The sequence below is a fragment of the Pinus tabuliformis genome, chromosome 5_2 (genome assembly GCF_031772625.1).
Source record: "Pinus tabuliformis cultivar Carrire ecotype Pingquan chromosome 5_2, CPIR1, whole genome shotgun sequence".
Lineage (NCBI taxonomy): Eukaryota > Viridiplantae > Streptophyta > Pinopsida > Pinales > Pinaceae > Pinus > Pinus tabuliformis.
The window spans coordinates 482,039,815-482,051,434 of record NC_142306.1 but is presented as its reverse complement, the minus strand read 5'-3'; the positions used below and the strand labels follow the sequence as shown (position 1 = coordinate 482,051,434).

Sequence of the window (11,620 nt, the reverse complement as noted above, 5' to 3'; positions counted from 1 at the left end):
ATCATTTAAAACTATTCAATTTTTAGAAATATGTGGACTGCCCATTCAAAATAATTATTATTAAATATTCCTAATAAATTATAGTAACATTTTTATATAATAAATTTCGTATTAATTAAAGTTTCCTAGAGGAAAAATCAATATTGAAATTTCCTTTTTACAATTTCTCTTTCTTTCTTTCGTAACCTAAAAAATAGAGAAAATACGAAGGACGTCAATGTACAAGGCAGGGAAAAAACACACAACCCGTACGAATGTCCAAAATGCACAAAATCGTGAAATCCGCGTGAATTTATTTCTATTGAAAATTTGTTGGGTCGAAATTAGACCCCGAAAAACAAACGAATGCACCGCTTTCACGCTATATTTGTCATTGAAAAGCGTTGCAGAGGTCTAATAATTTTCAAAATCTTCTCCGCTCTGTACAGATCTCGCAGCCAATATAGCTGGAAAAATAAATTTACAATTACTTCAAAAACTAAAGCCAGAGGTGACCAAATTCGAGGGCGCATGCAATTGCCCGCAGCGTATTCTGATAAACCAGGCAGACATCTGCAATATCGGAGAGATGCCCTTAATTGAAGCTAATTTCTCAATTAAAACTGGATTTTGAAATTGGATACGATGTGGACTACCATTGCAACTTTCAAGGAAAATCTTTCGCAAATTGTCTCAGATGTTCAGGATACTGCAGATGAGCTTGAGATTGGAGGAGGATCTGAGCGCAGGCCACCGGAAGGATCCGCTGAGCGAAAGCCCCTTCTTGCCAATGGAATAGATTCCAATGTCAAGGCCGAGGTATGGCTTCTGATCTGATTTATAGAAGTTTTCGTTTTATTTTTTGGCAATACCCTCTTGGGTTTCGATCCCGTGACCGTTCTCTTGTTAAATATGAAACACCTATTTCAACTACGGTCCCCGATATTGGTAGCATTGTGTTTTCTGTAAAATTCGGATCACGGTTTTAGATGGCTTGGTTCTGAAAGACAGTCATGCTTGTTGCCCCGTTGGGTGGTGATTTGAATTGATAGTGATGGCCAATTGAAAGGATGCGGTTCTCTGAATTGAGCCAATTGCCAGTCCAAGGGAACTGAGCTGGTGATCACCCCAATATAATTGTAGAATCGGTATGCATTGCCGCAGCCTGTGGTTGCATGAGAGTTATATAGGAGATTGTGTGCATTTGGATATCCTAGTTTTAGAATGGGACATGTCTGCTTCAACTCCCCGAGAATTGAACCAATTATTGCGGGAATAGAGAACTCTTCTTCTGCCATCAATTTGTGGTTCCATGTGATACTTAACGATTGCGAGGGATACTTTTCTATTCAAGGTCCTTTGTGATATCGCTACAAACTATTATTTAAATCGTCCATTTCTTCAATTTTCTTTATTTTGATTTTGAGCTGGTGAAGATCATCGCTAAAATGTAACTCTGTGTTCATTAGACACCCACGTTTTAACTGTGACTTGCAAGCCTTGCATCGTCTGCATGCAATTTTTTTTTAATCTTCAGGGTCTATCTTTTGCTCATAGCAGTCACGGTAAAAGCCCATTAGTTGCATACTCCGAAGAGAGGGCAGAGCCTACACTTGTAGGTGTCAGCACACTCGAATGGCATTCTGCCATGACTGAACGGGAATTCAATGAACTTTTATTCTTCTCCCTTTCAAATTATAATTTATTTATTCAGACCAAGCATTAAAATGATACAAGTTGCTTTTAAATAGTCTGATTTGGATCGATAGGCGGGGTTTTGAACTTACTCCGCAGGGGTTAAAAAATTGTCCACCATCAACGTCATGAACAGCTATTAGACAATGTCACCGAATCCACTTGTTATTGATGTTCATACTTATTGATATCATCGTTTGCTTTACAAAACATATGGTTGGCGTCACTTTTGTCCTAATTGTTTTGGGGAGAAGGATCGTGACATGTTTGTTTAGCTGTTTGAACGCTTTCTCTTTCTTTAACATGGAAAAATTTGTACAAGGCACACCTATTAGCTTTCGAGTTGCTCTCTGAATTGGTGCATGCATTCAAAATGCGTTTGCATTATGCCTAGTAATTGGTGCAGAATATAAAATGAGATTTGCGCAACCAGGGATCAAATATGATAGGAAGGGTTGAGCTCAACAATATATGATGTATTTTTCTTCACGTACTGTTAGAACTATGCATGTCAAATTGACTACTAGAAAATTAGAAATACATATCTATGCCCCTTTCTTTTACTTATTCAGGTTTGGAGCTGTTTTTTATCTGACACAAGACTTCCCACGATATTTCAAATGTTCTCTTTTTCTAGTCTTTATGCCATGGGATGAAGACTTATGGAAGCATTGCATCGTCATGATGGATTGACAGATTATTGTTTGGAGTTTGGAGCCTTAAATGTCAAGTTGCAAGGTCTGTGTCTAAATTCTGAATATTTGTGCTCTGTGGTTAGCTGAGGCATAGGATGTGAAACTTAAAAAAGTTTGCAAAACATACTGTGATTAAAATATTTTGAAAAAACAGAAATTCCCTCCTAAAAGAAACGTTTTAGAGAGTGAATCTGTGATGCTGTTGATAGAAAGAAACAGGAAATTACAGTAATGCCAATGGATGACCAAGCATGAATCTAATTATTATACTACATCAAGGTGGAGAGTCTAGACCATCTTTCATGCAAATCTTGAGTCAACAAAATGTTTGTGTAATCAGTATATAAGAGATAGGCTAGAGTGAAACAAAGCAAATGGGGATTATGGCTTTCAGTTGCATATGGGCTGAAAACTTATGGGTAGAACTCAAGTAAATGGTTCTATACCTTATCACTAATGTTTGAAGTGTTTTCAGGTCATGCATAGACAGATTTATCTTGCCTCTTGATATAACCCCTAAACTTTTTGTTATCACTTGATGTTGTATCACCGCTAGAAGGAAGCTATCTATGTGAAGTTTTATCATCATTGTTGTGTGAATTTGTGTTCTTGTTTTAGCATGTCTATACTTGCAATGATTCTCAATAGGAGGTCATTGTTGTGGATCCTTGTATGTTTTCATCAGTCTGCTCCCGGAATGCCCCTGCCATCATTCAAAGTAAGATTGTGGTCTTGAAGAACCTAGTCGAGGCCTTGTTGGTATGACCCAAAGGGTGTTTAATCCTTGTTTATCTAACTTTCCAATGGGTTTTTGTATTTGATTTCCATAGGCATTAGTATATGATGAAGGTTGATGATTGGCTCAGTCAATTAGTTAATGTTTGATTTGGTGATAACGTTAAGCCTTAAGGAGTTGGTGTGAACACCTGTTGATCTTTTCATGGTAAAATGCAAATCAATTTCCGGTGGAGGCACAAGTAGCCTAGGGCACTATTACCCACCAAAAGTGGGTAACCCAGAGGGAAATTTTTTATCCTCATTTGCCAGCTAGCAGCCCTATGATGGCCTACATATAGCTTTACATCAAAGCTCTTCACCTATGCTCCGGTTAGTGCTCTCTCCCATCTAGCATGCTTCTTGAAGGAAGGTGGGTCATCTATCAGAAGGTACATTAACCATTTCTATAATCATGTGCTTTCATTTAATGTTTTGGGGCATACTAATATGGATCAAAGGCCATATTGGATGATTGACCGCTCTTGATTGTACCTTGTTCTCATGCTTCATCTGGGAGGTTATCCTTTGCCCCTAGTCCAATGTGGCCTCCACTAAGGTTCTTCCTTTAGGGGGGCACTATTGGGAGGCATTGATAGAAGTAGCGTGCCCAAGTTAATCCATACTTACCACATTCCATGTGTCCCTTATCGTCCGCATCCATTCTTTAGCTTGATTGTCATTTGTCATTGGGATTGGCACTCTATATCCTCATCTTTGAGTTAAGAACTGAAAATTTGCCCTAAGAGGTTGATGCAGTTGAAAGAAAGATAAAAACATATGAAGCCACAAATAATGAAAGGAAAAATGCAAAAGATGGTTGGGACATAGTAAGGATGTGGGTAAAAGCCTAACATGAGCTCTACCCCCCTCATTAGCCTTCATCGAGTTCCTCCACATTTTATGCTCTATCTAAAAGGAACTCTTGATTGTCCTAACCTCTATGAGTGAGAAACCACTGCATCTTTAAGAGGTATTGGAAAAGCACAAAGCAAGCTGGGAGGGCTAGCACATCATGCTTAGATGCCGATGCTTGCCTTAGAGCTTTCCACGTCATCTGCACATGCCCTAAAAGGGTGACATGAACCTTCTTGGAGATGGCATCATGGTGTAGGAGATGGAGATGTATCGATGCTCTTTGATGATTTCCTTGGAGTGAGGAGCACTTATATACCACTTTATCACTTGCTTGATGGAGATTGTCCATTCTAGGAGGATGAATTCATGTTGGAAAGCATTTATTCCTACACGCGTGGGAGTTTTTGATGTATTTATTATGTTTTAAAGCTATCTTAAGGTTGGCTTGTGACCTTTTAAGCCTAGTTGAACGTTCAAGCAAACTTTTAGGGCTTTTACTTGTAAAATTATGAAAAGTGACTTGGTTCCCTCATATAAATAGAGGGAAGTCACTTTCATTTGTATTATCACACATTTACTCGCTTCTCTTCATCTTAAGAAGTGCGTGCTTGCTCTTTTGTACTTTTCTCTTGGACATAATGGATATTTAGTGGAGTGAATTGTCTTGGGAGGGAGATTTTTGCATGGAGAGATTTGTTTGGGATTGATGAAGTGATTCTTGTGGAAATTGTGTAAGTTTATTGCTATTATCTTTTCCATTTTGCATGCTATATTTCTGAAATTAGGGTTTCTTTTTGAGCCATATTAAAAAATGCAATATCATTTTTAAAATCTTGATTCTTTATGGTATGTAAAATTTGTTTTGGAAGAATCCATCAAGGGAACTTGGTTTATGCATCCCTTGACCGTAAATCTCCCATAGAGAAGTTGCTAGGGTTTCTAAGAGAAGAAAATTAGTTTTCCACCCTCTTCATCCAAGGCCCTCTCTCATAGACCTTGCCTAATTGACATCATTGCCCAATTGAGAGAAGGAACTAGTCTAGTTGTAGCGATCATCCTTAAATTTCTTTCTCTTTCTTAATTCTTGGTAGCTAGGGTTAGGGTTTGGTTTAATTTTGCATGTTATGGTAAAAGTGCATTTAGATGTCATTGTTCTATTGATAAAAATTGCATTGAATAAGTTAAAAGGACAAAATTTGGAATTTATTGCATCTTTATCCCCAAATTAGGATTGACGTCTAGGCTTAGTTTGCTGTTTTATGCATCTTAAAACATTAACAACTCCAAAAGTTTCCTTTCCCGGGCTTACCTCTTGATAGCTTTAAATACCTTATTGAATATATCTCTTAGAGGCTTTTTATTGGCTACTATATACTTTTGCTTGTTGTAAAGTTACCTATCAATAAAACCCTAGTTTATAGCAACCCCCTTCTTGACCATTGGAATTGGTGGAGAGTGTGCTTGTTTGCTTGTATCCCTTATCACGGTCATCAAGGCCTTGCCAGTACCTTCCCCCATCTCCATAAGACCTTATATCACGTTTGAGCCCCCGTTTGTTGAAAAACTTGTTTGGTGAGTTCTTTAGGGAAACCTCCCTTTGTGGGGATAACATCCACCACTAAATAGCTAAAGGGAGGCCATTGAGGTGACAGTGGTCGCTAATCTCTTCATTGCCATAAGACCAAGGTTTTCTAGTGCAAACAATTGGAGAGATTCCACTGAGGTGACAATGGTGGCTGATCTCTTTGTTGCCATAAGACCTGGGTTGTCTAGTGAGGCTTTGCACTAGGCCTACTAGATTTTGCAGTAAGAGGCATCAATAGTACCACGCTAAATAGGAAAGAACTAGTTTCTTGATTTAAACAAGAGTTCTCAAGGGATGTTGGGAATTCCACCGAAACTTGAGAATCCCTCGAGGAGACACTAAGGAAGAATCTTATCCAAGCGAAAGTCAAAATGCCTCCCTATAAAGGATTTCGCACCAAGACCTAAGGGAGGCTCCCTATCCTTAAAGGGATGGAAAATAGAGGTGATAAGAATGATAATTTCGAGTTGCAAGTGATCACCAAGGATTCAAAACTAGTGCCTGGCCATTGGGAGGTTAGGAGTCATGAAAGGTTTCAATGTAGAAAACTCGCTCTACAAGGAGACCTAAAGGTATATGCTTTCACCACCCTTTATATATTTATACTTCTTTAAACACTTGTTAATGGAGTTTCAAGGAATAAAATGCATTAGTTCCCCTAGGAACATTCATTCATTCACTATTTACGATTAACAAATGCAAAATTTCTCAATAGGTACAATCTTTGAACAATATCTCAATAACTTGGGCACATTAAATAACCATGAGATAATATTCCATGCATTAGACATTACAAAATTCAGAAATTTATCATCAAATAACACTTATAAGATAGTGAGGAACATATCCATCCATAACAATGCCAATCTCTACATCACCCTACCTAGAATGAAAAGGGTGATCTCGTAGTTCTTGGTCTGTGAAGATGCGTTGTTAGGTGCTCTATTTTCCACATCTAGCTCTCAAATTAGGTAAGGACTGTATGAATGATTTTTCTGCTTTTCTTGGCTTGGCCATCAACCAGGCCAAAAAAAGCATAGAAGCTCCAAAAAGAAAGCCAAATTATCCAAACATCAAAAATTCATCCAAAAATCTCCAATTCTCTCCAAAATTGCAGGTTCAAATTCTTTTTCTAGGCCGAAAGTCCAAGTGATGATGGTCTCAAATGGGAGAGAGTTTCTCCAAAATATACAACACCAAGTAGTTTGAATAACACATGAAAGAAGCCCCCTTTACATGCCTAATATGCTAAGTAACCCACCCATGGTCACAAGCTAACCATGATAGCTCAAAAATCAAATCGAATTTCCCTCCTAGGCCCATGCAAGTTTGATGTCATGCATGCGTGGAGGCCTAGAGGGGCAGCGTTGAGGCCTCATGTGCTAAAAATGTGAGAGAGGGCCTCAATAATCAAAATGAAGAGGGTGGTACCCTCCTTATGTTGCTAAACATCTCCAAACACCTATTTGGGCTTTGCGGGCTCCAAATGGGTCTCATGGGTCTCCAAGTGGCTCAAGATCAAGTCGATGCTCCATCAATGAGGGCTAGAAGATGACACATGCCCTCCCATGTCTCCTTAGGAAAGACATAACCTCCTCTGGGCCTTGGAACAACTGCCAAGTGTTGGGTGCAATGTGTAGTCGGCTGGGGCAACGTGGTCCAAGTGCATCATCATCTCTGAATAATTGGGGCATGAGCAAGCAAATGGTGGTGCTGAAGAAGTCCATGGTGTGGCAATCAATGCTTTGCATGGATAGAGGCCCATGGCTCTCAACGCTCACGATACAAATGCCATTGTGATCCTTTGGAGGGCTTGGATCCTGTATAGGGAGGCCAAGTCCAAGATGAAAACCCACCTGCAATCCTGTATAAGATCCAATGCATCTCCTCACCTTCCAATACAATGATTCATTAGTGCAATTGAGTAAATAAGCTTGCTAATCAAGGGCAAAAATGGACACTTCATAATGGGTTTCCCTTCCAAATTTGGGGCTTTGAACATGTATTAGTGTTACCTTCCTGGTTAGGCGAGGTTAATGAAGGACCCTATTAGGTGGTATCAACCTCTAAGGGAAAGAGAGGTCCAAGGTACACCCTTCAAATGGCAGGGGTCATGTGAAATAATGATGGAACAAAGTGGGTTCAAAGGGAAGGCTCCAAGCCACTTGTTATGGTACAAGGGTAGCTATGACAAGGAAAGCCCACACCTTGGGTGTATGAATGTAGGAGGGAGCAATTGTGGTACATGAGTTACCCCGAGCTTTGTTTTTCCACCCTTCTTCATATGCCTTTTGCCTTTTATTGATTTTTCTTCATTTTACTGCTCGGGGCTCAAGGGGATGAGAGCATGATGTGTAAGATATAGTAGTGATTACCCCCTTAAGGTGGGGCAATTCATCTCCCACTAGGGGTTGGGACATTCATGGGTTCCTCAATGATGCAAGGGGGCACTCATAGGGGCCATAGGAACCAGGATCATGGCCATAATGATAAGGGGTATAGCTCATGTTTGGCTTTTGCCCATGTGCTAAATTTTTATTGCCCTGACCTTCTTTTGTATTTTGTGGTACATTTCCTATTGTATGTGGCTTTTTTTTCGCTGCATCAACCTCCAGGGCATCATTCCAGGCTCGACCCAAGGTGTGGGAAAGGGGAAGGGGAGGCTAACACCTTGTGGATCCAATGGACAAATGTGGACCCATATAAGGAAAGTGTGAAAAGGGCTTGTAATGAGCGGAGGGGAGACATATATATATATATATCGGGAAGCGAGACCACGCAACGAAAATCAGGGTTTCCATGTAGTGCCACTCCTAAAGCTAATAGCCAATAAAAGAGATCCCATGGGACTAGGATTTAGGATTAACCCCCTCCACCCTTCCCGCAAGTTGAGGTAAGGGAACACAACTATTGTCAAAGCCCTCCCATCTTCCAAGTCACCCAATAATCCATGCCCAAGAGCGCACAAGAAAAACAAGCATAAACACCCATTTACATAATGAAAAATCATACCTTTGGGATTGGACGACCCACCTTCAAACATACGATCATGACAGATGAGCGAGGGTACACAATGGCCAGCTTAGGTGGCGGAGAAAAGTAACACATCAATGCTATTAGGTGGTTACAAGGGGCTGTTGGCTGCTGACTGAAGACAAATCTAGGAGAAATTTCTCCTATGGGGTCACCCACTGGTGGTGGGTAACATTTGGCTCCAACTAGGAAATGATCTCTTAGTAGAGTGCACGAACCATGTACTCGAATAAGGAGGTCATGAGAACACCAACAAACCTCTGGGACCAGAAACTTGTTACTTGTGTTGGAGAATGACGTAGGGCAACTATTTAAAATTTTCTCCTTATCCTTAATAATTGCTTGTGATCTTTAGTTAGATTCTTCTTATTCTTTTATTAGATTCTCTTCATCAAACAATTATCAAGAGCATAAAACATAAAGACAGTGGACACAAGAAGTAGGCAAGTAGGCTCCAATCCAGGGCAAAACTCCTCCAAGTGGAAAACCCAGAAAGAATCTCTTCTCTTCTTATAGAATTAGTTCAAATGAGAAAACCAAGACCCAAATACCAAAGTAAAGGCCTCCTCCAAGCACCAAGTCAACTCTCCAAGAAATCCTTCCTTAAGCTAGTCAAATCCTTCAAGGTCAATGAGAGTCAAACCTTCCTTGAATTGCTTCAATTTCAGTATTAGATTCTCTACTTCAGATTTGTAACTTCGGCCCCTTGTAGATAGCATAAACCCTAGCTTTCTTATATGTGTCAACCTTCCAAGAGATTCTTCCTCAAGCAAATCGAGATCTTCAAAGTCAATGAAAGTCAAACTAGGTCAAATTAGAGTTTCGTCCTTTTACTCAAGTTTGCAACTCAACCTGTAACTTGCCCAGAAAACCCTAATTTTCACACGTGTGAGCAAATTTGGTCAAAATTTGAGATCTTCCAACTTCACTCTATACTTGTTTTCCTTCCCTTGACTTTCGCTCTTGTATTTCTTATTGTTCAACTACAAATCAAACTTCTTATGGTTGAAAATTGAACGTATGTCAAATGAGGTCGAAACTGCTTCTATGTATACACATCCGTGGAGGTTGAATAGCCTCTTCTAGGCCGACTTGTCATTAGCAGGGCCAACTTGGGCTTGGTGGCCTTTTTGACTTTCTAGACACAAAAGTAAAATATTTTTCATGTTACAACTTGCCCAAATGGGTCTTATACAAATGATATTGACTCTCTTGACTCGTGACAAATATTCTTATGACATGACAAACCCTAGAAGCATGAAGAACATGCTTTACCTAGTCGACCAATCAAAATAAGCATGAAACCCATGCTTGAAAATAATATTTTTCTTTCTTCTTTTGTTTGTTACATAAGATATACATAATGACATGAGTACAATGACAATTATGAAGACCGAAACTAGTTACATTTTCCAACACTCCCTCTTAACTAGGGAGTTATTCATAATTGTACACATGGTACAAGAATTTTCTCAAATTGAAGAGTTCTCATAAGAAGAGTCGGATTGGTAAGCCATCTTTAAGCATCAACATCATGACCAACATTGTAAACATAGTAAGGCCTTAACTAACAAGCTCTTCTCATATCAAAGCATAATGCTGGGAGGCTTTACATGAGATACCACACTACTTCTCAAGGTGCATACCCCATCCAGATGTTCACCAGGTATGCCCTTTTAGGACTATTCTTATCTTTGATTCCCAATCCTCAAAGAATATCGGTCCTCTTCGACCACTCTTGTCTTGGATACCTGTCCAATCCTCAAAGAGTGTTAGTCAACAATACTATTTCCTATCTCGGATTTTATATCCTCAAGGAGTATTAACCTTAGATGCTTATCCAATCTTCCATTCTCCCTACCATGGCCTTCACTAGACATATGGTTGTTAGTCTTGGCCATAGTTTCAAAACTCAGACTCAGACTCGGAACCGACCGAGGGTCAACTTCGACTTGGACTCCGACACGGTATCGACTCAGACTAGTTGATTCCAATGACTCGGTCTTTGTGAAAAGTACATTAAATATTTAATTTTAATGAAAAATCATATTTTTAAAGATTTTCATTCATGTTTCCAAATTCAAAGCATTAGAATAATTGAGAGAAGACAACACTTCATCAAAGCATGCTCATGAATATATCTATTATATCAAAATGGCACCGAGTGCACTGTCCAATACATTTAATATATAGAGATCATAACAAAAACACATAACCAATGCTGCTCCAAAAATCAACTCCTCAATATTGCTCCAAAGATTGCCTAAGAACCTCCTCAATGCTGCTCCAAAAACCAACTCCAACTGCTCACAAACTCCTCACAAATGCTCACATGAATGCAATGAGATAGTTGTGAGGAAATATGAGGGGGTTGGGTCACCTTTATAGGCATGGGAGAAGGGTCGAGGGGATAGGAAATAATTTAAACAAAAAAAATTGATTTCAAGTCCACCTAGCCCACCTTTTTTCTTGTCTTCGAGACCAACCGGTTTAAGTCGGGCTTGGTTTGTCTGGCTGGTCCATTACCAAACTGACCGAATCGGTGACCAACTCGGCCGGTTCGCTAACAGACCGACCGTCGAAATGGATAATTGACCTAATCGGTCTGGGCAGGGGTATGGCTTAGTCAACTAGGGCGATTTTGAGTTAGATCGGCCTAGTTTTAAAACTATGGTCTTGTCTTAGTGCATGACACATGATAGAAGATAATTCGATGTCCATAATCACTCCCTCTCAATCAGGGAGGATGTCCTTGTTCCCTCTTAATCAGGGAATAGATCCTTGATTCATAAACATTTAAGGAGACTTCTGTTATGAATATAATTTATATAAAAATAATATAAATATAAATAAATAAATAATAATCATAATAATAGTTAATTAAATGATAATTAGTTAATAAAGGAGACATGTCTCTAAGGACATGATCGTTCATGTAGGGACACCTACCTAGGTATATGAGTCCTCATTTGTAACAATCACATCCCATACCTCATATAAA

At 39.4% G+C, this 11,620-nt stretch overlaps 1 protein-coding gene across 8 annotated transcripts in view; it reads left to right on the top strand.

The window, feature by feature from the left end:
- Positions 1 to 270: 270 nt before the first annotated feature.
- The window catches only part of LOC149159758 (golgin candidate 3-like), a 376,835-nt gene continuing 365,485 nt past the window's right edge, over positions 271 to 11,620 (top strand). For 3 of the 8 annotated variants that reach the window (XM_089436562.1, XM_089436560.1, XM_089436563.1), the window contains exon 1: positions 271 to 798. In XM_089436562.1, the coding sequence (XP_089292688.1) occupies positions 625 to 798 (174 nt within the window). In that variant the 5' untranslated portion in view covers positions 271 to 624. Of the gene's footprint in view, positions 799 to 2,370; positions 2,413 to 11,620 lie in introns of all 8 variants that reach the window. The other 5 variants (XM_089436564.1, XM_089436558.1, XM_089436565.1 and 2 more) reach the window with 3 other exon arrangements.